The 27,348-nt window shown below is 42.3% G+C and overlaps 1 protein-coding gene across 1 annotated transcript in view; it reads left to right on the top strand.

Moving 5' to 3' along the window:
• Positions 1-14,292, top strand: part of RAB2A (RAB2A, member RAS oncogene family) — a 78,415-nt gene extending 64,123 nt beyond the window's left edge. Inside the window, exons 7-8 of the mRNA XM_038766748.1 lie at positions 10,811-10,879; positions 12,892-14,292. Of these exons, the coding sequence (XP_038622676.1) occupies positions 10,811-10,879; positions 12,892-12,987 (165 nt within the window). The 3' untranslated portion in view covers positions 12,988-14,292. The remainder of the gene's footprint in view (positions 1-10,810; positions 10,880-12,891) is intronic.
• The last annotated feature ends 13,056 nt before the right edge of the window (positions 14,293-27,348 follow it).

The following is a 27,348-nucleotide window of genomic DNA, read 5'->3' on the forward strand; positions in this document are numbered from 1 at the left end:
ATAAATGCAGACCTGGTTCTTTAACTTCATGGGCTTTTGGAAAGGAATTTAATTTCTTTACCTAAAAACAGAAGAACCAGTGGTATCTTTTTATGTCAATTTTTGAAGCTTTCAGTACCGAACAATGTAGTAACCAGAAACTGTGTAGAGCAGTGGGATGAGTGAGCCCAATGAATTGAAAATGTCTCATGAAGGATTCCATGTTAGAGCAGAGCTAGGAGGTTCCCCGTAGAGAGAATGAAGTTACGAGCAGAACCTCATCATCCAGTGGCATGTATTGATCATCTGCTGAGAACGTAATTGATATTCACGCAACCCTCATGTATGCATCCATAATTTATCTTAATGTCTGTCTCCCCCCCTTAACCTTGCTCCTTGTGGTCAGCGAAAGTGTCCACCAACTCTGTTGTACTCTCCGTAGTACAATAGTACTAGTACAGTGCTCTGCACAAAGAATGTGCTCAATAAATTCCATGGGTTGATTACTGACTGCTAGGCACTGTACTAAGTACTTGGAAGAGTTCATCTGTTACAGTGATTATGGTTTTTAAGCACTTACTATATGCCAAGTACTGTATTAAGTGCTGGGTGGTGACAAGATAACCAGGTCCCATATGGGGCACACAGTCAAGATACATGTATAAATTGTATGTGCACGATACAAGTTCCCTGATTTTGAGCTTATAATTCATTCAATCGTATTGAGTGATTACTGTGTGCAGAGCACTCTGCTAAGTGCTTGGGAGAGTACAGTACACAATGAACAGATATGTTTCCTGCTTAGAACGAGCTTGGAATCTTAGGTGAGAAGGTATAAATTTCCATCCTAACTTTTTGGCCTAACAGGGCAGATCTGACTTCATACCTTAGTATGTCAAATTATAGAGGCAGAAGCTCATATATTAAGGAGGCCCTTTCCAGAGGAGAGACGCCCACTCTGGGATGTTCTCTGGCCCTGCTTCCGGCAGCACCCAAGTGGTTATCAGTGGCAAGAAGTTGGGATTATGATGAGTGCAGGGAGTTAAAGCAACTTTCTTTGCTTCTTCCTCCTATTCTCATCTTCCCTCACAACCCACTCCTTCCATCAATGCCAGGGAAAGTTGCAGAGACAGGAACCACACATCTCAAGGCCCAGGGATTCTGGTTCTGATACGGAGGCTTGCCCTCATGGAAGCATTGCCTAGTGTACTGCTTTTCCCCTCTCAGATTCTGCCCAGGATTTCTGGTGGTTTCTGGCCCCGAGTCTCTTACCTGCTTTCCTGGAGTCCCCCGCCTCGAAAGTGGTGGCAGTGGGATTTGGGGGGGAGGGAGGGTTCTCAGGAAAACTGAACCCCACCTGTGTGTCCTCAGCCAAACATTTTCTAGTTCTTCTGTGGCAGATGAGTTCAGAAGTATTAATTGGCAATGCCTTGTGACCGTTTTTTTGAGCCAGATTTTGTTGAGAAGATTAAGAAATATACGTATTCTGTGAAGTGTGTTTCAAACATGTCAGGCATGGCCTGTGAAGACTCCTCTTTAGAGTGATTCAGGTAATGGAAGCAGCCTTGGACGTGTTTTATTGGTGGCAGTCAAGTAAGACTGACCTATGGGGTCAAAAGAACATGAGAAGGGAAATTCAAACTTAGAAATGGATAGCAAGCCATGAATCGCTGAGGAAAAATATTCTTCATATAAAACTGAGAGTTGAAAGCCACTCTGAAAGAGGTCAAAATGACTGCAAGGTGAAATGCCTTACAGAAGAAAGTTCACTTTCAATTCTCATAGTGCGCCAAAAGAAGAAAGATCATGGATAGATTGTAAAAATGTCAAATGAGTGGTTGGCCTTGTTACCGTAGAAAATATAAAAACCTTTCTGTAGGCTTTTGTACATAGTAGCATTCCAATAGAATATGTTATTTAATATTAATTGAATGCTTATGCTATAATTGGGTGGTCTGCAGAACACAGGAGATAGGTCCAGTTTTCAAGATGCTTATGTGCCAATCACCTCTCCCAAATTTCATCTCCTTTCTCACTATTTCTGACCACAATCATTCAGGAGTACACCCAGTTTTCATATAATGCTGGCCATTATTTTCAGGGGGTCGGTGTTAATGGTATTTATTAAGCACTTTATCTGTGTTAGCAAAGTTCTAAGTGCTGGAGTAGGTACAAATTAATTAGGTCGGACATAGTCCCTGTCCCTCATTGGGCTTACAGTCTATATAGGAGGGAGAACGGGTATTTAATCCCAGTTTTATGGTTGAGGAAACTGAGGCAACGAAAAGTTAAGTGATATGGCCAAGGTGACACAGCAAGCAGTTGTCAGAGCCAGGATTAGAACCCAGATCCTCTGACCCCCCAGGCCCATACTCTTTCCTCTAGAGGCCATCCTGCTTCTCTCAAAACTCCATATTAAGGAAAAGTCAAAGATGCCCAAACCAGCAGCATCCTGCATCCAAACAAGCTGACGTTGTCAGACAGACCCCCCTGAATTAATTCTAACTGGAAACAGAATGAAAACATTTGTTCTCAATGAGGTAGATTTTCAAGCTTGTCGTCCCCTAAACTCTTGGAGCCTTTCAGGTTAGATGAGGTCTGGTTTATTTGGGGGTTTTTTATTGTTATTTTTATTATTACCCTTCCTGGCCGATTGTGCCTGGATTTTAACCATTCTGCTTTTGCAAAGTGCCCTAAAGTGGTACACGTGGTAGTGTGATCAGAATCAAACAGGCTAGTATGTTGGGAGGGCAACAAGGAAGTCTGCAGTCAGTTCAATGGGTGATTTTTTAATAAATTCTACCGAGGCAAGGAGCAAGAAGGACATCTGAGAGCCCATGATCCCTATCTGTGACATTGCTAGCGTATTGCTTCTTTCCATTCACCCCAACTTCTTCCCATTAGGGATAAAAATTGATGAATTGCAGTGTCGGGCCCTGCAGCACAGGCCACATAAGAGTGAGACAGGCATTTTGCAAAACAAATCCCATGGATAAGAAGATGCCACCATAGACGCGGCAGAACTAAAAAGTAAAAGGAGACCTTTTGGTAGAACTGCTATAAGTGAGCTTTGACTAAAGTCTTCTTTGATCTCCGGAACTGGAAGCAAAAATTAGCAGTAGGTTTCATTTGTAAGTACTCTTCCAGGGCTCCTTTTCAATCAATCAGTGGTATTTATTGAATACTTACTGTGAACAGAGCACAGTTCTAAGCACTTGGGAGAGTACAATACAGGACAATAAGAAGGCATGTTCCCAGCTCATAAAAGGCTTTTCCTTATATGATGGATGGAAGAGTGACTATTAATTGTTCTAAAAGAACTAATGTTTTAGTTCCAGGAAGGTAGCACAAGTTGAGATGAAGAAGCTCAGTGAGTAGTACTTATTGAGTGTTTATTCCGTATTGAGCACTGTACTAAGAACTTGAGAGAATGCATAGTGAGCACTCAATAAATACCACAGATTGATAGAGTTGTTAATAGGCCTGATCCCTGTCCCCTGGAGCTAGCTTTCCCTTCCCCTGTTCGAAGAAGTATTCATTCAAAAGTATTTGAGCAACTTACAACGTGCAGGACACTGAACTAAGCATCGGAAAAAAAGTTTCTTTGGCCCCCAGCCCTTCCACACCAAGGCTGTTTGCCTGCCGGTCTCAGCTGCACAACATTGCCAAGATCCGCCCTTTCCTCTCCATCCATACCGCTACCCTGCTCATTCAAGCTCTCATCCTATCCCGTCTGGACTACTGCATCAGCCTTCTCTCTGATCTCCCATCCTCGTGACTCTCTCCACTTCAATCCATACTTCATGCTGCTGCCCGGATTATCTTTGTCCAGAAACGCTCTGGGCATATTACTCCCCTCCTCAAAAATCTCCAGTGGCTACCAATCAATCTGCACATCAGGCAGAAGCTCCTCACCCTGGGCTTCAAGGCTGTCCATCACCTCGCCCCCTCCTACCTCACCTCCCTTCTCTCCTTCTCCAGCCCAGCCCGCAACCTCCGCTCCTCCGCCGCTAATCTCCTCACTGTACCTTGTTCTCGCCTGTCCCGCCATCGACCCCCGGCCCACGTCATCCCCCGGGCCTGGAATGCCCTCCCTCTGCCCATCCGCCAAGCTAGCTCTCTTCCTCCCTTCAAGGCCCTGCTGAGAACTCACCTCCTCCAGGAGGCCTTCCCAGACTGAGCCCCTTCCTTCCTCTCCCCCTCGTCCCCCTCTCCATCCCCCCCATCTTACCCCCTTCCCTTCCCCACAGCACCAGTATATATGTATATATGTTTGTACATATTTATTACTCTATTTATTTATTTATTTATTTTACTTGTACATATCTATCCTATTTATTTTATTTTGTTAGTATGTTTGGTTTTGTTCTCTGTCTCCCCCTTTTAGACTGTGAGCCCAGTGTTGGGTAGGGACTGTCTCTATATGTTGCCAATTTGTACTTCCCAAGCACTTAGTACAGTGCTCTGCACATAGTAAGCGCTCAATAAATTGATTGATTGATTTGTACTACTTTTAGGCCCTCGTAACAAAAATCCTTATTTTATGCACCCTCATGCAAAATTTTACCAGGCTCATCGGCTTAACATAACCACCTTTCCACTCCTTGCCTCTTGCTCCCTATATCCCTGACTGTATAAATAGTTCCACAGGTCATTGCATGTTCTCCCACCACACACAAGCTCTCTATCATGCCGGTTTATCCTTCTGGTGAAATCTGGGTCCAAAAGGGAATGTGAGGCAGGAGTTATTATTTATAGTTCTCCATCTGGGTTTGTTTTGGAGGGTTTTTTTGGTTTTGGTTTTTTTGGTGTGTGGGGGATGGGAGGAATTAGGCCCCACACAGCACTTGTATATATTTGTATAGATTTATTACCCTGTTTATTTTACTTGTACATATTTACTGTTCAATTTATTTTGTTAATGATGTGCATATAGCTATAATTCTGTTTATTCTGACGATTTTGACACATGTCTACATGTTTTGTTTTGTTGTCTGTCTCCCCCTTCTAGACTGTGAGCCCACTGTTGGGTAGGGACCGTCTCTGTATGTTGCCGAATTGTACTTCCCAAGCGCTTAGTACAGTGCTGTGCGCACAGTAAATGCTCAATAAATACGATTGAATGAATGAATTAGGCCTCTGGCACATGATAATGTTTTGGATTAGCATTGTCTATCAGGGGTTTCTGCTTAATGGTGGAGAAGAGGAATTAGAAGAAATACCATACTTTTTTAAAAAAAATAGCATTTGGTAGCACTTACTATGTGCCAGGCACTGTTCTAATCACTGGGGTAGATGTGAGGAAGTCAGGTTGGACACAGTCCTTTGTCCCATATGGGGCTCACAGTCTTAATCCCCATTTTACAGATGAGGTAACTGAGGCACAGAGAAGTTAAGTGACTTTTGCAAGGTCATACAGCAGACATGTAGCAGAGTCAGGATTAGAACCCAGGTCCTCTGAATCCCAGGCCCGTGCGCCACCTAGGTCACGCTGCTTCGTAACATGTACTATCCCACTCAAAATTGTGAAAACCACCTGAAGTACTTGGTGGGGTGCAGAAGTGTTGTGCTATTCATGGCTTTCTAGACTGTAAGCCTGGTGTGGGCAGATATTGTCTCTTTTTATTGCTGAATTGTACTTTCAAACGCGTAGTACAGTGTTCTGCACACAGTAAGTGCTCAATAAATATGATTGAATGAATGAATGGCTTGACAACATGATTGAACCCCAAATGGCCACATACCTCCCTGGGATAAAAGAAGCTGAATTCCTGCTGCAGCTGAGAAGCAGCACAACTTAGCGGATAGAGCGTCAGCCTGGGAGTCAGAGGTGTCCTGGATTCTAATCCTGGCTCTGCCGCTTGTCTGCTGTTTGACTTTGGGCAAGTCACTTCACTTCTCTGGGCCTCAGTTACCTCATCTGTAAAATGGGGATTGAGACTGTGAGCCCCATGTGGGACAGGGACTGTGTGCAACCTGATTTGCATGTATCCATTCCAGTGCTTAGTACAGTGCCTGGCACAAAGTCAGCGCTTAACAAATACCACAGTTACTAATATTGTTGTTATGGGCATTCAATTAACTATATTCATTCAATCAATCCATCGTATTTATTGAGCGCTTACTGTGTGCAGAGCACTGTACTAAGCGCTTGGGAAGTACAAGTCGGCAACACATAGAGACAGTCCCTACCCAACAGCGGGCTCACAGTCTAGAAGTATAGTTTTATACATAAAACTATTACATTTAGTTAGTATATTGCAGGTTAGTTTCTTGCTTCCTGTAGTAAAAGTACTTCATACTTTTATAATTCACACAAGTGGCTCAGTGGAAAGAGCCCAGACTTTGGAGCCAGAGGTCATGGGTTCAAATCCTGGCTCTGCCTCTTGTCAGCCGTGTGACTTTGGGCAAGTCACTTCACTTCTGTGGGCCTCAGCTCCCTCAGCTGGAAAATCAATCAATCAATCGTATTTATTGAGCGCTTACTGTGTGCAGAGCACTGTCCTAAGCGCTTGGGAAGTACAAGTTGGCAACACATAGAGACGGGCCCTACCCAACAGTGGGCTCACAGTCTAGAAAGACAGTGAGCCCCATGTGGGACAACCTGATCACCTTGTAACCTCCCCAGGGCTTAGAACAGTGCTTTTCACATAGTAAACGCTTAACAAATGCCATTATTATTATTATTATTACGGTCCAAAGCGACCTTGCAAATGGCAAACTAGTCTCCGTTCTCCATAGGGGGCTGTCGTATTAATTTAGCCACCAGATGGCAGTGTGTTATACAGAAAATAAAAATGTCCCTTTGCAGTGTGCCAAAGGTACTTCTTACCTGAAAATAATACAAATTCCCATTCCTGGCTCCCATTCCTGCCGTTTCTGAGAGGCCAACAAAAGCCAGTCGTCCAAATGTTCCAGTTTTATGATGTCATGTTTGTGGTTTGAGATGTTCAGTGACTGGGATGGGGCAAGGAGTGAAGATTGAAAGTTGAGAACTGCAATTTTAAGGGGAAAACAAGTGAGAGCTGGCATTAAGCGTGGGGAAAGTGGGGTGGGCCTGGAGGTATTCCAAAGGCTAAAAAGGGGGAAGCCGAAAGGGAGCTGAAAGATTTAGACCAAGTGAATCCGTGCTAAGAGAGGTTTTAGACTGTGAGCCCACTGTTGGGTCGGGACTTCCCTACCCGAGGCCTTCCCAGACTGAGCCCCTTCCTTCCTCTCCCCCTCGTCCCCCTCTCCATCCCCCCATCTTACCTCCTTCCCTTCCCCACAGCACCTGTATATATGTATATATGTTTGTACATATTTATTACTCTATTTATTTATTTTACCTGTACATATCTATTCTATTTATTTTATTTTGTTAGTATGTTTGGTTTTGTTCTCTGTCTCCCCCTTTTAGACTGTGAGCCCAATGTTGGGTAGGGACTGTCTCTATATGTTGCCAATTTGTACTTCCCAAGCGCTTAGTACAGTGCTCTGCACATAGTAAGCGCTCAGTAAATACGATTGATGATTATGATGATGACTGTCTCTATATGTTGCCAACTTGTACTTCCCAAGCGCTTAGTACAGTGCTCTGCACACAGTAAACACTCAATAAATATGATTGATTGATTGGGAAATCAGTGGTCACACTGAAGACAGAAGAGAATGCTGATGCTTCACGAGATCGTGGCTCAGTGGAAAAAGCGTGGGCTTTGGAGTCAGAGGTCATGGGTTCAAATTCCGGCTCCACCAACTGTCAGCTCTGTGACTTTGGGCAAGGCACTTAACTTCCCTGTGCCTCAGTTCCCTTATCTGTAAAATAGGGTTTAAAACTGTGAGCCCCCCGTGGGACAACCTGATCATCTTGCAACCTCCACAGCGCTTAGAACAATGCTTTGCACATAGTAAGCGTTTAACAAATACCATCATTATTATTATCATTATTATTATTATCTGTCTTAGGATCCTGGGATCTAAACAGGAGTAGGCCACAGAATGTTCTGCAGACATTGCGTCTGCTCTGACCCACAGATAGGAAAACTTGTTTGAATGGATTGGCAACTGAAATGTGGTGATCTTTTGGCTCTCCCCACATCCCAGCCCCCATAGTCCATTTCCCAGATTACTATCGTTTTAGACCCTCGTAGCAATTTCATTAAAGTTTCGTAATTGTAGTGAGCCTAGTTTTGTGGAAATTAGTTGACTGGTACTTCAAATTGCCAGAGATCCGGTGTGTGCCCATTGAAAGAGTAATTTTTTTAATCAGATCTGTAATTACTCGCCTCTAGCCAGTTTTACATTTTTTTTTACAGTAAACAACATTTTTCTCCAGGTGGTTTAGTCTTTACACAAAGAATTGTTTAATTTATGAAAACCAAGGTAGCATCCCTGTTATTTCTCAGGTTCAGTTTTATCTGTATATATTAAACGATACTGTTGGATAGTTCACTCTGGATTGACTATCCAGTTGCCTTTCCCACAGAAAGTCAGCTAGCCATTTTGGAGACACTGCCCAAAAGAAGCAAAAACTACATTCTTTACTGCTGTCTGGTCTGCATCTTTACTGTGGCCTTGCAAATGGCTATTGTTCTCTGAGAGGTGAATTAACTCTTTCAGGGCACCGGGGTATCACTTGGTAAATGATCTCTTCCGACGTCTAAACAAAGCCTTGATGACCTTTAAGGGTTAATTAACCTCAAATGGATGAACCGAATCCTCCCAGAGGGGAGATGATTCTTTCTAGGGCCAGACCCAGTGGCACATAGTGCCCAGTCCAGTGCCCGTGGCCACCGTGGGTTCCCCCCGTAATGAGGGGAACGGGTGATGCTTGAGTGGAAATAATTTATTTATGCTAATGTCTGCCTCCCCCTCTAGATTGTAAGCTGGATGTGGGCAGGGCAGAGAACGGGTCTACCAATTCTGCTGTATTGTACCATGCTTACTAAAGTGCCCTACACACAGTACGCTCTCAATAAATAATGACTGACTGACTGATTGATTGGAAAGGCTAGTTTTTCCGGGGCAGAGAGATTACAATTTAACCCAATTTTAGGATATGCAGGATCATATTATATTAGTCTAATGACCACAACATGCATGATCACAAATCACAACTGCCCCCATTTGGCTAGTTGATCTGTGAATTTTCTAAAGACTCCCCGATTGTTATGGGAGAAACTGAAAAATGAAAGAGCCTCTACCCTCGGAATCCATGTAGATGGCTTCCAAACCTAAAACACAGAGAATAAGTAGCCCTAAGTTTAGTGGTGACCGATCAAGGTTAAAGTGGTGTTATTTTCTTGATCCAGATGCCCCGATTTATCTTTACCTTTAAAACAGACTCAACTGATCGAAGAAGGGGTCAGCTGCCGTGCAGCATGAGGAATGCCTAACCCATTCCTCTGAAACGTAAAATGCTTGTTTATGTGATGCTATCGAAACTCGTTTTCAAGACTTTGTGCTTCTGTCTGTTTTAGTTAAATGTGAACAAGTGGCTGCTCCCATGAGGGATCCCAGCTGGGGAAATTTTTGCAGCTTTTGACCATAGTTTTCAATTAGCCTTGTTTGTTGAGGCCATCACAGTAATTGGTGTGTTATTGGAAATAAAGATAAGTTTTCCCTTTTTATATGGAAAACTTCCATTTCTGAGGAATGTGAATCAATTCATCGTTGGCTGAAAGCCAGTTTCTTCTCCTCAACCCTAAACGCACATCTGAAAACCGTACTCACTTCCTAAGTGCCTTGTGAATCTGCAATGATTAATTCTTCTCATTATTTTGCTGCAAATTCTCATGACCCTCTGTGATGATTCGATCACCCACTTAGAGTTTATGCATATTCATATCTCCCTACGCCTGCTGCAGTCGTTCAAGTCTCCTCCGCCGGCTGGGGTGTGTGCTTGGTGCAGTAATTGAGCTGCAGTAGATTGATTACTCTGGGGAGCTGTAAGGCCTTTAAAGGTGAAAACATATCAGTCCTGTTAATTAGGAAACAAAGCTCCGGTGGCAGGTTCAGCAGGAAAATGCTTCCAGTGTAGAAATGGCAAAAGGTATGATTTGTTCCTCTCCATGAACCCTGTTTACTTTCTTACGTTTGAATTAGATCCGTATCACTGGTACCGGGGCAGGGCAGAAGACGGTGGCATCCTTCTGAGTGAACTTTCAGAGGCCGTTGCGGCCAAAAGAGAATCTGACGTATTAATTTTGGGTGACCGTGGTGAGCCACTGTCAGTGGAAGTTCAGGACTTCACATCCGAACATCTACTTTTGTTGCCTCTCTTCATCTGCGCAACTAGTTAGCTTATGCTTTACCTAATGAGTAACTGTCCTGATAGTTGTAGCAATACCTGTTCTGGATTTAATTCTGGCAGCGGAGATAAACTTAATTACATAAATCAATCTACGCGGAAGCACATATTCTAAGGTATCATTGGGGGATTATAAAAATAGAAAAATCTGTGTGCCAACAAGGTGGCAACAGGCACTTGGTTCCCTTTCCGATCGTTTCTTCATCTTGAATACCCTGTGGTCTGATATTGTTCATTATCTTGTTAGCCGTAACTTTCCATCATACGAAATGTGAGAATCTTTGTAGATGAGCCATCCAAGAGTGAAATAACAGGAAATGTATAGCATTCAGGGGCAAAGGCAACCAATAATGTTAAAGGTGTGTTATTGTTTATAAGGGCTTAATGGGTTCATTTTTTTTTTTCCTGTTCTAGAGTGTGCAGGTGGGGAGGGAGGAGTGGAGGGATTGTGGAGGGGGTTGTATTTGTGTATTGTGCTTTCTGGGGTGTGTGGGGGGGTTTCCCCTCAAATTGGTCTAATTTCTTAATTTTCCATTTCAGGCATTTATTAATACAGCAAAAGAAATTTATGAAAAAATCCAAGAAGGAGTCTTTGATATTAATAATGAGGTAACCATTTATTGAGTTTTGTATCTGGAAAAAGTATGACTTTCACTATGAAAGACCTCTTGAAGGTAGTGCCACACCACAGGTTACGGTAGCCAACTGAAAACTTGGTTTATAGTAGTCCTGATATATTCATTCTTTCCAGTTTGGTATTGATGCCTGTAATGTGGTGATGAAAGTGGATTAAAATAAGTGACCTTCTCCATCCATGCAGCCACACAAAATCATATAAAATCCCCCTAAGAGGAAAAGAAAATCCACTTTCAACCACTTCTCCATATGGTGTCATCTGCTTTCAGGAATCATTTTCCAGAGTACAAATGGGAGAGCCACGTTACAGTGCCAGATGCACTCTCTGAGCTGCCCTTTGTAAGAGGAAAAATATCTAATTTAAAAACAGGACCAAATTCATCCCAAATCGGGTTTTCAGATGAATGAACAAACAGATTTTGTTTTGTTTTAATATGAGATGTTGCTCTCTGGTCCTTTAAAAACTCCCTTCTGGGCAGTGGAGCTTTTGCACAAGATCACTGAAGTTCTCATCCCTGACTCCAGGCCTCATTTTGTCAGAGGCTGTACTTTCAGACTTCACTTTACGTGAAAATGTACTGCGAAGCAGTGGAACTTGGGGATTTTACTGTTCAGCGTCCCGGCCCTTACAAGCATTCAAGATTGTTGGGGGGCCCACACTCCAGCAAGAGCAGAAGAGGTTAGCAGAGCCCCGGGAAGCAACGCAGCAGTTACCTCAACAGTACCCACCCCTGAAATGCAGACTGCTCCCAACTCTTTCCAAAGCCTCCCCCTCTTTCTGAGTTTCCTGGGCTTTTCCTCGCGGGATTCCAGAAACCACTCCTTCAGCCTGTTCTCTCCGGTTCCTGGGGCAGTAAGTCTGGAGGTGGTTGAAAGGAAGGAGCCATTCAGAGGCTGAGGCCGTATAAATCGACCAGTAATTGGAGGCTTTATTTAAAAAGGCCCGGTCATTGTTTCTGTCGAGTTTCATAGAGTACGTAGCCTGACGGCTGTACTGTGCCTTATGGAGCTTTGATTGCAATATGCTGTCAGGAGCCAACAGCCCGTGCTATTTATCTGGCTTAATGCCAAGTCTGGCTCCTCGATTCCACAAGAAGTTGCTACCAGCCCAGAGGGGGCAAAACCAATGAGCCATAGGGCATGCTTTTTATTAAAGAGGAGTCAAAGAGCGAAAAGAAACCACATCAGCTGCTGTCAATACTGAGCCAGTGCCAGAAACCCCAAGGCTACTACCGTGGCGGTACAACTGCCAAGCTCTATAAATCCGAGCTTTACTGTGACGCAAAGTTTCCTTAAGAGCTTAATTTCTGAAGCTACTGTATTACTTTTCTCAAAGTGCTGTATTTTTAGGTAAAATCCACTTGAGGGAGTGAGGGTTAAGATAGAAGTGTGAGTTTGATGAATGAAAGAACTGCGCTGTGTGTGGGTTCTTGGCAAGTTGCCATGTCTTTGGGGATCATAGAAATTATTGATGACACAGAACACTCGTATGCCCTTAGCCCGTCCAGCTGATTCAACACGGGAAAGAAACGCTGCTGTCTGGAGTGGAAAAGTTGGACCGTGTGTTAGATCAGCACAGGCTTCCAGCATTTTCTATTTCCTTGGGCCGTCTTTAGAAGGCTTTTACGTAAAGGAGTCTAGAAAACACCCAGCTCGCCCCAGCGCCTGCTTAGTGGACCAGGCTCTTAGAATTGTGATTTCAAATAAGGGAACGGGGTGGCCGTTGGGTAGGTGGGGTTTTTTTTATTGTTTCTTTGTTTTTTGTTGGTGTTATTGTTGTTTTCCTTAAAGGGTCCTTATCATTTGACTTTTGTGCCCTCCACCAGTCACTGGGGAGCATTGGCTGAACCTCTTTGCCCTGGGAGGAGTTGGGGAGGAACCCTTTTGGAATTGTGATTTTGAAGGTGCTAGATTTTCTATCAGTCCGGAATGGATTGACGAAGGATAGCCATCCAGTTTACTTCTTCTTCCTTTTTGATTTGCAGGCAAATGGCATTAAAATTGGCCCGCAGCATGCTGCTACTAGTACAACGCACCCAGGCAATCAGGGAGGACAGCAGGCTGGTGGAGGCTGCTGTTGAGCCTATTTTTACTTTCTAGCCACCTGGCTGGGGCCTACTAACTTGTTCTTTCACTCCTTCCCCCTCCCTCCCTTCCCCTCCCCTCTACTGCTCAGCTGAGACATGAAGCTATTGCGAAATGGCTTTCTGTCCCAGAAGAAGATTTCACCCTTTAAATTCTTGTATAACTTTGAATAAATGGTTAATGTTCACTTAAGGCAGATTTTGGAGATGGTATTCATATCTATTTGCATTTGATTTCTAGGTCAATTGATGTGATTATTTTTGTTAAATGTTGTCTTGTGCCCTTGACTACAAACTGAGTTGTATTGAACACTACAGAGTCACCTGAGTATTTTGAACCAGTTTGTGTAGCTAGGTTTCCAGTTCCTGCGGATTACCTAATGTTGCATATTGTAGAACTGTCCTCAAAAGTTTTGTCAGTTTTCACGGCTATAAAGAAAAACAGAAGGACTCTTTTAATTCTGTATTTATCATTTACTTTCTGTATATATAGTTTAATAATCTGCTTGGGTGTATTGCCAAGCTAAAATTCTTTAATGCGTTTGCATAAATTCTCTACTGTTTAGAGCTTGAAGATTTCAGAAGCTTTGTTAGGAATCACTTGGATGCTGAATTTTAAAACTTTTTGACAGTTAGCATGTTCATCTTTCTCTTGTCACTATCCTCAAGTTCAAGAAAAGTGCTTAATGTATATTACTAAAGGCTACATGTGTTTAAACCTGTTTAAATGCCAAATTTTTGCTGTTTTTTCCACCATTTCTCCCCAACTCTTCTTCAGAAATGGATTGTTGTTTGCCTTAATGAATTCTAGAGGTTAAAATACAGTATAATGAGTGAAAACCACAACAGGAATAAATACTTATATTCAGGCAGCACCAAGAGGAAGAAATAGCCTTATTCAAATGGCATATTATGATGACTTTACTCAACTCTTAAAGTAATGTTTTGTGTTCTCATTTATCCACCTGAATTCTAGGTCTATTTTTCTTGCAGGACAGTTTTTCAATCTAGATGTACAGTGACTGTGTAAAGTCTTTCTTTTAGTGGTAACCTGTAATCTTTAGTATATGATAAGCATCTTGTCTGTTTTGAAGGGGGTTGTGACAGTAAAACTACCAGATGGAAAATCCACCCCCCCAACACACAAAAAAAAGCCAAACGGGGAAAGATTTTGGTAGTTTATTCAACGTGGTGTTTTTATCCTCTGTCTTCACACCCCTCCTCCTCCTCCTTTCACCCTTCCCTTGGACCTATACTAAAATGATTACAACAGTGCAAAATAAAATCCTATATATAAAAGTATTCACATCTGTTATGTCCATGCTATTGCCTATATAAGCGTATACATGATAAAAATAAATATCTATTAAAAAATCTGTTGGTAGCAACGGGCTAGGATTGGAGGGATGCACATGCCGAAGGAGGGCCCAGGGGACCGGGAGACAGCAACATCTTGCTTTATTTGTTTTAGAAGATCCAGGGATCTCAGGACTACTAGATGTGCACACAGACTCCAGGTGGCCCCATCTTTAAGCGGGGGGAGGGAATCAATCAATCGTATTTCTTGAGCGCTTACTGTGTGCAGAGCACTGTGCTAAGCGCTTGGGAAGTACAAGTTGGCAACTTATAGAGACGGTCCCTACCCAACAGTGGGCTCACAAGGTGTCGGGGAGATGTTTTGGGTGCCTCTGTAATGGTGTTGAAAGTCTTTTTTAAATTCAGAATGTTCACATCGCCTAATTAGAGCTACGACTAATAGAGGGTAATGCGGGAGGTGGCAGGATCCTGCCCCAACCATCCAACAAAACATCCGATTCTGGTTCCTTGGCCACCGCTTCAGGTTCTAACGGTGCCATCTCTTCCCTCTGTGCTTCTCCAAGGCTTAATTGGTCTCTATAAAATGGCTAACTATAGCTGCTTTAACTACGGGGCTGTGATCTAGTATATACTTTAAGAAGTCCTGGCCGACGGCTATTTTCGGCATCAGATTTCCCTGGTCTTGAATGAGGTTTATGTGAGTCTTGACTTCTTTCACCTGACACCCCATGTTGGAGCAGGGGCTCATGGAGATAGGACAAAAGTATGTCTTATCTTACTTATTACTCTATTTATTTATGTATCTATTTATCTATTTATTTATTTATTTATCTTGTACATATCTAGTCTATTTTATTTTGTTAGTATGTTTGGTTTTTGTCTCCCCCTTCTAGACTGTGAGCCCACTGTTGGGTAGGGACCGTCTCTATATGTTGCCGACTTGTACTTAGACCGTCTCTATATGTTGCCGACTTGTACTTACCAAGCGCTTAGTACAGTGCTCTGCACACAGTAAGCGCTCAATAAATACGATTGATTGATTGATTGATTCTCCTGGCCTCATCCACCTCAGCCCACGTGGCAGAGGTGGCGCCCAGCACCACAGACGCTTACAGCAGCGTGATGGGGCCCAGGCGTGATAATGATAAACCCACTACATGCCCCATCCCTTTGCTGTAAAGCCACATGACAACGTAAAACTTCAGCATCAACATAAGGCTACCGTGCCTGGGTCTTTCTTGAGTTGGGCTCCTATAACTGGTTCTTGAAGTTAGGCGGGGTGAGTCCACTGCTTTGACAGTACTCTGGGGGGAAAATAATCAGAAGTGGATAATCCTGAATTAGTAGCAAGAGGCACTCAGTTGAAATTATTGGGTGCTTAATCAATCAATCGTATTGAGCGCTTACTGTGTGCAGAGCACTGTACTAAGCGCTTGGGAAGTACAAGTTGGCAACATATAGAGACAGTCCCTACCCAATAGTGGGCTCACAATCTAAAAGACTGCTAAAAGCTAAAAGCTTAATGTACATAGAGCCCTGTACTGAGCACGTCAACATGATCCCTGTCCATGAGGAGCTTCCAACCCAGTGAGGAGTTTACAATCTATTCATACATTGTTGTATTTAGTGAGTGTTTACTGTGTGCAGAGCACTGTACTAAGCACTTGGAAGAGTACAGTATGACAATAAACAGGCACATTCCCTGCCCACAACTACTAAGATTAATAAGATACTTTTTGAGTACTTACTGAACGCTCGTGCTACTCTAAGTGCCTGGTAAAATAACAGCAGAAGCAAAAGACACTGCCCACAGGGATCTTACAACCCAGTGGGAAGTGCCGATGGACACAATATTTACAGATAATGGGAACAGTAGGGAAACTCAGTTTTGGATAGGGAGTAAAATGTATATTCCAGCAAAAAAAAGCAGAGAATGTGATCATCGGTATCCAAATGCCACAGGATGAACGAGCTCTTCAATTTCAAACTGTGTGTCATTTTCTTCTCCACCCACTGAATTACATGATGTGACAAGTTTTGAGTTGTGGCTTGTGTCCATCAATAGACAGTACCAACACTTGTAAAAAAAATGCCCAATTAATTCACTGCTCAGGACTTAGTAAAAGTGCTTAGTACAGTGCTCTGCACACAGGAAGCATTCAGTAAACACCATTGATTGTATCTTTGGTGGATCCCACATATATGGCCATTTCTGGAGTTGTGAGGGTTCAGCGTGTTTCTGCATTGGTGCTTCTCAGTCGGGGGAGATGGTAGGGGTGAATTGGGAGAGGGAGCGTACACACCTGTCTGTTTCTAGAAGGGCTCAATGCCATTTCCTGCCATCTTCAACTTGACCAACCAGGAAGAACTTCTGAAAAAAAGTGCACCAATTTATCCTCAACTTATCTTTGTTGTCTTAATGGTTGGGCTTAACCCAATTCATCCACGAAACTTTGAACAAAAAACAAAACAAGTTGTTCCTACATTCCCTGCCTAGTCAGCAGATTTTGATGGTAAAAAGGCAGCGTTGTCTGCTGTTGGTGTTTTTTTTTTTCCACTACTTCACAGACTCATTTAAAATGTGTATTGTTAACCTGGTTTAAAGAATAGATTTTCTTTGTCAAAGTTCTAAAATTTTGAGTGCTTTCAGGTGGCAGTTGTGACATCAAGTTTCTAATGATGATGCCCAGAATTCTGCTAGGCACATGATGGGAATTTGAGAAATGACAAATTCTAGAAGTAGTTTTTTCTTTATTCCGCCCAAACTCCCCATTCACTAGTCTCCTCCCACTTTATAAACATGAACACGTTGTGATGCATCAAAGAGCCTGAACTACTGACCAAATGAATTATTTTAAAACTGAATCATTACTTTGTATTTCAAAAGATACCAAATGTAATATTGGTGAGCAATTGTCATTTTACATCTGTCTGCTGCATTTATTTAAGGGAAGATCGGTAATTTCCCTGGAAGATCTTGGGGGACTGATGTTGAACACTGATAAAAGAAAATCCCTAACACAATCCTGCCATGCTCATGGAACTACAGCAGTGACAGCTGTGGCTGTCCTGTCCCTTGATTTTGGGTCCCAAGGAGGGAAGATCTTATATCTTCTGGAGGTAAGATGAGGCATAAATGGAATTTCATTTTAGCACAGGATGCTATTTGGTTCAAGGGCCAGTTTGATGGAAGTCATGTTTAAGACCTCCCATTTAAAATCCTATTAAAGTGTCACATCACAAATCGTTTTTCATCATCATTGAACCTCAAAAGTCATTCTGACCCCAACATTTGTATTAGTCCTCTTCCTAGGTTCCCCTTCATTTCCTCATGCCTTTAGACTGAGAGCTCATGTTTTTGTTTCCAACCAAATAAAAAAACTCACAATACGTAAAAGGAGGTGGTGTGGTTTAATGAAGAAAGCATAGAACTGGGAATCAGGGGACTCAGTTCATAGTCCTGGCTCTGCCCCTTGCCTGCTGTATGATCTTGGATAAGTTATTTAAGCTTTCTGGGCCTCAATTTCCTCAACAGTAAAATAGGACTAAAAATATCTGTTCTATCCTTTAAGACTGTGAGTCCCCTGTGGCACATGGAGCTGTCTCAGATCTGAATAGTATGCATCTATCCTGACGCTTAGCACAGTGGTGGCACATAAGAAGCCCTTAATACTCTCATTATTCTTCCAAACCAGGATCCCGTGAAAAGGAACAAGAAAGAAGGAGAGTATATAACATTCCAAGTTTGGGGCCCACTACCCAATTTCCTTTAGGTTTACCATCAGCCGACAGGCCAGTGCTTATTTTTATGGTTGGCTCTCAGTGTAACAAAAGCATAATTATTTTATGAAATGAACTTATTAAGGAACTAGGATCTACATTCAGAAATGAATTCTAAGGGATGATATTGGTCTAAAAATAAGCTCTGCAAAATTAGCCTATATCCCGTATGGGATTATTAGAAATCAATGGTATTTATTGAGTGCTTATTGTGTGCAGGGTGCTGTACTAAGCGCTTGGGAGAATAAAATATAATGAGTTATCTGGGCCCATAAGAAAGCTAGCTTTGTGAACTATTGACAAGATAATTTATTTCAGGAAAAAAAATAATTTCATGTTACCAGAATTCATAGGATTTTTGTCTTTGAGAGAAGTGCGTTATTATCAGTCCTCTGAAAGGAGCAGGAATAACATGGCTATAATATTGCTAATAATGGTGCTTGTTATGTGCTCACTATGTGCCAAGTGCTGTACTAAACACTGAGGCATATACAAGATAATCAGATTAGATAAAGTTCCTGTCCTGTTTGGGACCCAGAGGCTTTACTGTGTTTTGATAAGAAGCAGTGTGGCCTAGCGGAAAGAGCATGGGCCCGGGAATCAGAGGATCAGGGTTCTCATCCTGACTCCTCCACCTGTCTGCTGTGTGACCTTGGACAAGTCATTGCACTTCTGTGCCTCAGTGACCTCATCTGGGAAATGAGATTTAAGGATACGAGCCTCACATGGGACAGGGACTGTTTCTAACCTGATGAGCTTGTATCTACCCAAGTGCTCTGTACAGTGCCTGGCACATAGTAAGCACTTAAGAAATACCACTTAAGAAAAAAAGGAAATAATAAATACGATTGATCTCAAACAGCTGTGGGAACAATTGTCCCTGCAGAGTGGGTACTGAGGGTGGCCATTGTTGCCTTTAGGGATGTACAGGGAGCCAGTCCTGGACCGCCCTTAGGCTTGGGGAGGAGAGGATGTGAAGGGGGCTTGTTGTACTCCCTGTTGAGAGAAGAGGTCATTGGTTGAGAAAGAGACACTCCTCGCATTTCCTCCTTCCACATTCAAAAAGCAACTCCCGTTCCCCAGGCCAAATGCTACCCTAGCTCCTTTGGACCTCGTTCTTCCCAGGAGTTTTCCTAACCATCACTAACCTGGTGTATTTCCCCCAACCCAGATGATACTCCTCCAACAAAGACGTAAATAATAATAATTAATAGTTATGGTACTTGTTAAGCCCTATTTGCCGAGCACTGGGATAAGTACGAGTTAATCAGGTTGGACACAGTCCCTGTCCCACGTGTTGCTCACATTCTAAGTAGGAGGGAGTAGGATTGAATCCCCATTTTACCAGTGAGGTGCAGAGAAGTGAATTGACTTGCCAAGGTCACACAGCAGCAGAGCAGGGATTAGAACCCACGTCCTCTGACTTCACAGTGCTCTGCACACAGTAAGCGCTCAATAAATATGATTGATTCTAGGCCTGTGTTCTTTCCACTAGGCCATGCTGCTTCTCAGTATTCATGATCCGTGAACCTTTTCCCACTGTCTTCCCTGTCCATTCTCACATTTCCTGAACTTTCGGGTCCCTTCTGGCTTTGAGGGGGGAATCCCTCTCATCACAGTTTCCCTCACACTTTTCTTCAAGGATTCTAACAGGGACGCTTGTGGACGGGTCTAAGCCGCTTCTTCCAGCCTATTCCTCATCCAAGACACTCCCCCTCTTGCCACTGGAAGGGGGCTCCCTGTCTTAAGCGCTTAGTACAGTGCTCTGCACACAGTAAGCGCTCAATAAATACGACTGATTGAGGGGCCTTGTTCCTCACCTGTGGCAGACCTATGGAGTTGGATGTACCCCTGGGCTTAGAACAGTGCGTGGCATATAGTAACTGCTTAACGAGTACCATAATTAAGAAACACGACTGATTGAATTATCATTTTTTGTCGAGGGCTGATTTACGGGGCCTCCTTTAAAAATATTCTCTGTTAGATGATTAGCTGGAGATGATTTTTAATTTGATTTAAGTTCTTCGATTATTTTCGAAATGTCTTTCCCTTGAGATAGGTGATTTACTTTAGAACGTTTATTGCTCTTGTATTCCCCTTGGTGCGATCAGACTGTCAACTAATTGAGGCATTGCCTCTTTAGGATAAAAAGACAGAAATTCTCTACTTATGCCTCCAGTTTCGGCTCCTCCTGCTTCTCGTTTTGACCGGTCACTTTGGAGAGCCACTGTACTAAGAGGGAAGCAATACAAGACTGAACCTGTGAACTGATGAAACAATGAGAAAAATTTCCAAAGAGAGGCTGTGAGACTGGAAATATGGTAAATCCATCTCTGATCCTTGTCTATAAACTCAGCAGGGACAAAAAGGACAAGTTCCGCCATCTAGTTTTGTTATTTTTTGGTTTGGTGGGAGGGAGGGGGGTTTGATATAGTGTTTGCTAAATGGTTTAATCAGTTCTTTTTGGTTGCTCCGTTTACAGATTAAGAAACAGGTCGTGTGCCTTGCATAAGATCACTAAAGCATGATCTACACCTCCAAAACAAAGTTACACAATTACCTGGGCACTGTGGACCAAAACCAAAAGTTCTGCCTGCTTAATAGGTATAATGGCACTCAAACAGCTCCTAATTATCCACTCTTCTCCCACAACACCCCAGCTCGTACTCTTTGTTCCTCTCAAGATAACTTCACTGTGCCTTCTTAATAATAATAATAATGATGGCATTTATTAAATGCTTACTATGTGCAAATCACTGCTCTAAGCGCTGGAGACGTTACAAGGTGAGCAGGTTGTCCCACAGAGGGCTCACAGTCTTAATCCCCATTTTACAGATGAGGGAACTGAGGCCCAGAGAAGTTAAGTGACTTGCCCAAAGTCACACAGCTGACAATTGGCGGAGCCGGGATTTGAACCCATGACCTCTGACTCCAAAGCCCGGGCTCTTTCCACTGAGCCACGCTGCTTCTCATCTCTTCTCTCTTCTTCTCATCTCTCTTGTTGCCAACCTCTTGTTCATACCTTCCCCATTGCCTAGAACCCCTTCCCCTTTCATAGCAAGGGCCTGGGAATCCGAGGACCTGGGTTCTAATCCCGGCTCTGCCACTTGTCTGCTGTGTGACCTTGGGCAAGTCACTTAACTTCTCTATGCCTCAGTTATCCGTAAAATGGGGGTTGAGACACTAAGCCCCACATGGGACAGGTACAGGGCCTGTGTCCAACTCAATTTGCTCATACCCATCCCAGTGCTTAGTACAGTGCCTGGCACCCAGTAAGCACTTAACAAATACCGTTGTTATTATTATTATCATTATTATTATTATTATTCTGTCACCTCAATTTCCTCATCTGCAAAATGGTCATTCAAAACTTGTTCTCCCTCCCACTTAGATCGTGTGCCCTGTGTGGGACAGGGACTGTGTCCAACCTAATTACCTTGTATCTACTCCAGCACATAAAACAGTGTTTGGTACACAGTAAGCACTTAGGAAGTATTTTATTATTATTATTGCTGTCATTCATTCAATCGTATTTATTGAGCACTCACTGTGTGCAGAGCGCTGTACTAAGCGCTTGGGAAGTACAAATCGGCAACATATAGAGATGGTCCCTACCCAAAAACGGGCTCACAGTCTAGAAGAGGGAGACAGACAACAAAACAAGCAGTCCATGACTCTTCCTATCTTCAGAGCTCTTCTAAAATAACATCTCTTCCAGGATATTGTTCCCAATTAAATTCTAATATGATTTTATTTGCCTCCAGCTGCCTTAGCACTTCTGCATTACCTAAGTACTCTCAACACCTCCATAGCACTCATGTACACATCTTATAGGCCCTATTACTTCAGCATTAACTCATGCAAATATCACTTTTTCCTTCTTCCTCATATCTGTAATTTATTTTAGCAGCTGCCCCCCTCCTAAATGTAAGTTCTTTGAGGGCAGGGATCATGTGTACTAATTCTATTGTACTCACCCAAGGAGGGCTTGGTTCAGGGTTCTGAACACAACAGGGGCTCAATAAGTAAAGAAGCAGCGTGGCTCAGTGGAAAGAGCACGGGCTTGGAAGTCAGAGTCATGGGTTCTAATCCCGGCTCCGCCACTTATCAACTGTGTGACTTTGGGCAAGTCACTTAACTTCTCTGGGCCTCAGTTACCTCATCTGTAAAATGGGGATTAAGACTGCGAGCCCCATTTGGGACAACCTGATTGCCTTGTATTTCCCCCAGTGCTTAGAACAGTGTCTGGCACATAGTAAGCACTTAACAAATACCAAAATTAGTAGTAGTAATGAAATGAAATGAAATATATTTCAGAGCAAGCAGTGTTTTTGCCCGAACTACATAATTCTTTGCAGGTAGACCTAGTCAAATAATGTCACTGACTAACAGCATAGCGACGCTCTGTCCCTGAAGGCCTTCAGTTGGTTACTTGGTCCTGTGAACTACAATCCTTCATTTGATCCTTATCTGAGGAAGAGTTAAATACCCAAGCCTTAGTCTACTTCAACTACCCTGGTAATAATAATAATGATAGTAATAATTGTAGTATTTGTTAGGTGCTTACTGTGCCCTAAGCGCTGTGCCACATACAAAATAATGAGGTTGGACACAGAGTCTGTCCCACACAGGGCTCACATTCATTCATTCATTCAGTTATTTATTGAGCCCTTACTGTGTGCAGAGCACTGTACTAAGCGTTTGGAAAGTACAAATCGGCAACATATAGAGATGGTCCCTCCCCAACAATGGACTCACAGTCTAAATTGGAGGGAGAGCAGATATTTAATCCCCATTTCACAGAGAAGTAAATTGAGGCACGGAGCCCAAGGTCACACAGCAGCCAAGCCAGGATTAGAACCCAAGTCCTCCTGATTCCCAGCCCTGTTCTCTGTCCACTAGGCCATTCTGCTTCCTGAGGTCCTTCTAGACTGTGAGCCCACTGTTGGGTAGGGACTGTCTCTATATGTTGCCAACTTGTACTTCCCAAGCGCTTAGTACAGTGCTCTGCACACAGTAAGCGCTCAATAAATACGATAGATTGAATCTTTCCAGTGCTGAACATTCAATGAAGCAATGTTCTTTGCTTTAGAGACACTTGAAGCTTTTTGGAGGGGCGGAGAAGAGAAGATGTGGGACTTGGTTCACTTGTTTTTATGTCTGACGGTGGAAGAAGATTTGAGGAAAATAGAGGAATGGATGTTCTCTTTACAATGGCTCAATTCAGATTTTGGGGAGCTAAGTGCAAATCAAAGTGTCCCCCTAACCCCCCACCATAAAGAATCCCAGCTCCTTCTCTGAGCGTATAAAATCTAAATTGCACATTACACTTATTTATCTTAAAAGAACTACTTTCCAACTGATGATATTATACGGCAATAACATGCCTAACATGGATTTGCAATAGCTTACTATTTAGATAACACATAAGTGCTGTACAAGCAACTGATGACATTTATTTACTGGGTCTTATTAATGTGAAGAAAAGCTTTTTATTTCTACAACATGATTTGGCACTTAGAATTATTGAAATAACTCAACAAAACCAAGGCCGTGACAAAAACCAGTGTGTTGTGTATTTATCATTTTTATTCTTGGTATGATTTTTATTATTTTTGGAGCTATTACAAGACTTCTGTTAAATATGTTGGATGTTAAGAGGAAACAGACTCTTGGCAAATGTGGAAAACCAATTACAGAAAATTTCCCTGCTGGAGCAAGAGTAGCACAAGGGAAGGACAAAACAGGGGTTTGCTTTCCCTGGTCTCTATCCGCTGAAAACACTGGCTGGGAAATTTGTGGAAAAATAATCTAAGAGTTCAAGATTTTCAGTCCTAACGAAGTAAACGATAGACTATGCCACAGTTAGCATCGCCTATTACCACCACTGGAATACTGATTGAGGGAAATGATTTTTTTGTCAATTGAATTGTATAATCCATCAAAAAGGTACCTAAAATCAAGTTTTAAGCCTAAATAATAATAATAATAATGATGGTTTTTGTTAAGCGCTTACTATAAATAATAATACTTAATAATAATAATACTTAAATAATGTAAGTTAAAAAAATACTTTGAGACACTAAAAATTTGTGGTTTGGAAGGAACTTCTAAAACCTGGCTTCACTTTTATGCACTGTAATTATGTGGATTTCTTTTATGTACTTTGAACCTTCATTAATTTGGATGAAAGAGGGTCATCCAGTCTGAATTAATGAAAAGTCTGAAGTTTCCTTTCTTACAGTTTATTTTATTTACAGTTTATTTCGGTATTGTATGTTTCCATGGGGGTTGTAGGTGATGTACATCCCTGTGTCTGCATTTCATAAACTGTACCTTTCTAGTTTCTCTACTTGTGCTCCTCTTCTCTCAACTCTTTGAGAAGCAGCTTGACACCGGCCTAGGTGTCAGAAGAACCTGGTTTTAACCTTGATTCCACCTGTGTGACCTTGGCTCCCTTAACTTCTCTGTGCCTCCATTACCTCATCTGTAAAATGGGGATTAAGATTGTGAGCCCCATGTGGGACAGGGACTGTGTCCAGCCTGGTTTCCTCCTATTCATTCATTCATTCATTCAATCGTATTTATTGAGCGCTTTCTGTGTGCAGAGCACTGTACTAAGCACTTGGGAAGTACAAGTTGGCAACATATCAATCAATCGTATTTATTGAGCGCTTACTATGTGCAGAGCACTGTACTAAGCGCTTGACATATAGAGACGGTCCCTACCCAACAGCGGGCTCACAGTCTAGAAGGGGGAGGCAGACAACAAAACAAAACATGTGGACAGGTGGCAAGTCATCAGAATAAATAGAAGTAAAGCTAGATGCACATCATTCACAAAATAAATAGAATAGGAAATATGTACAAGTAAAATAGAGTAATAAGTCTGTATAAACTTATAGACAGGTGCAGTGGGGAGGGGAAGGAGGTAGGGAGGAGGAGAGGAAAAAGGGGGCTCAGTCTGGGAAGGCCCCAACACTTAGAACAGTGCCTGGCACATAACGAATACCATTAAAAAAATGTATTTAAGGAATTTTGTATGTATTTATTACTCTTTTATTTGTACATATTTATTCTATTTATTTTATTTTCTTAATATGTTTTGTTCTCCGTCTCCCCCTTCTAGACTGTGAGCCCACTCTTGGGTAGGGGCCGTCTCTATATGTTGCCAACTTGTACTTCCCAAGCACTTAGTACAGTGCTCTGAACACAGTAAGCGCTCAATAAATACGAATGAATGAATGAATGAATGCAGCTGTGTTGACGCAAATTTTCAGTGTTTCTCCCAATTGCCACAAGTCAGTTGGGTCTTTGAAAACCAAAATACAGATCACAGACTTTCTACTTAATTTGAAAATCTATCTTCCTTTGAATGGGTTATGGGGAGGAGGCATGGGGTTAAGTACTGTGCTCAAGCTAACAAAAAGTCCCTGATTAAAGAGTTTTTACTGAATTAAAGGAAAAATGAGAGGGACTTGGTGTAGTGTATTAATTGAATGTGAAAAGACTTGTGTTGTAAAGAGCAGGGGTTCTGAGACAGTCAGGACATGGGGTTCTAATCCCAGCTCTGCCACTGCCTGCTGTGTGACTTCAGGAAAGTCACTTAACTTCTCTGAGCCCAAGTTTCCTCATTTATAAAATGGGCATAAAATAGATTGTGGGCCCCAAGTGGGACATTGTAGTCTTCCGAGCATTTAGTACAGTGCTCTGCAAAGGGTAAGCACTCAATATGTGCCATTGTTGCCTCTGCTGATGATGGTGATGGCATGGATTCTGTCCACTCCCCTAAACTTGGATTTGTCCCAACATTAAGCACATTAAGTAAGTAATAAATTCCATATTATCAATCAGTGAATCAAACAGTGGTATTTATTGAGTGCTTACTGTGTTCAGAGCACTGTACTAAGCACTTGGGAAAGTACAATATAATGGAAGTGGTAGGCACAATCCTTGCCCACAAGGAGATTATAAAGATAAGCATGAACTAGGCCTACACTGTAGGATAGGCAAAACTAGACGACCAAAAAGAGATAGCAGAGATAAATGCCATCATATTATTATTATGATCACAACTCTTGGCAGCCTTCTGTCTCGTGATTAGACTTCTGCTCCCTATTCATCGTGGTCTTAGTTTTAGCTGTGATAAAATAATAATAATGATAATAATGGCATTTATTAAGCACTTACTATGTGCAAAACACTGTTCTAAGCACTGGGGAGGTTACAAGGTGATCAGGTTGTCCCATGGGGGGCTCACAGTCTTAGTCCCCATTTTACAGATGAGGTAACTGAGGCACAGAGAAGTTAAGTGAAAGGCTGGAGCATCACTCTGGTCACCACTGGATGCTCCATTTCCAAAAGGTCTGAAGCCTTGGAGAAACTGAACACCTTTTTCAGTCATTTAGACAATCGATACTATTTGTTGAACACCTACTGTGTGCCAGACACTGCACTATTACTAATAATAATTGTAGTATTTATTAAGTGCTTACTATGTGCCCAGCACTGTACTGTGCAGTGAGGTAGAAAAGTGCTTGGGAGGGTAGACATGATACCTACCCCCAAGGAGTTAATAATAATGATGGCATTTATTAAGCGCTTACTATGTGCAAAGCACTGTTCTAAGTGCTGGGGAGGGTACAAGGTGATCAGGTTGTCCCCCGGGGGGCTCACAGTCTTAATCCCCATTTTACAGATGAGGTAACTGAGGCACAGATAATTTAAGTGACTTGCCCAAAGTCACACAGCTGACAACTGGTAGAGCTGAGATTTGAACCTCTGACCTCCGACTCCAAAGCCACGCTGCTTCTCCATATATGAGAATATATGACAATATAACCTGGCTTAATCAGCTTTCAAATGGTTTCAAATAGAAATGGTTTTTTTTGTTTCTATAAAAATGGCCCCAAAATGTAAAAAGGGGAAAAAAATTGGCAGTACTCTAGATTTGCTTTTTATTTAAGGCACCTCAATAACAATATAAGAAATTGTATTTTAAAGAACTGTTGTATGCTGGTTGGAAAGGAAAGGTATTTACTAAGTTTTTTAAAAAAAAAAACGAGTCTAAATTATAGACAAAGTGAAATGAACTTGGAAGGTGGTAGTAGGACATTTAAAACGCCAGTTAGCAAAGGAGACATGGGCCTTTCTCCAAGGATAGGATAATAATAATAATAATAATAATAATAATAATAATAATAATAATAATAATGGCATTTATCAAGCACTATGTGCACAGCACCGTTCTAAGCACTGGGG

The sequence above is a fragment of the Tachyglossus aculeatus genome, chromosome 25 (genome assembly GCF_015852505.1).
Source record: "Tachyglossus aculeatus isolate mTacAcu1 chromosome 25, mTacAcu1.pri, whole genome shotgun sequence".
Classification (NCBI taxonomy): Eukaryota; Metazoa; Chordata; class Mammalia; order Monotremata; family Tachyglossidae; genus Tachyglossus; species Tachyglossus aculeatus.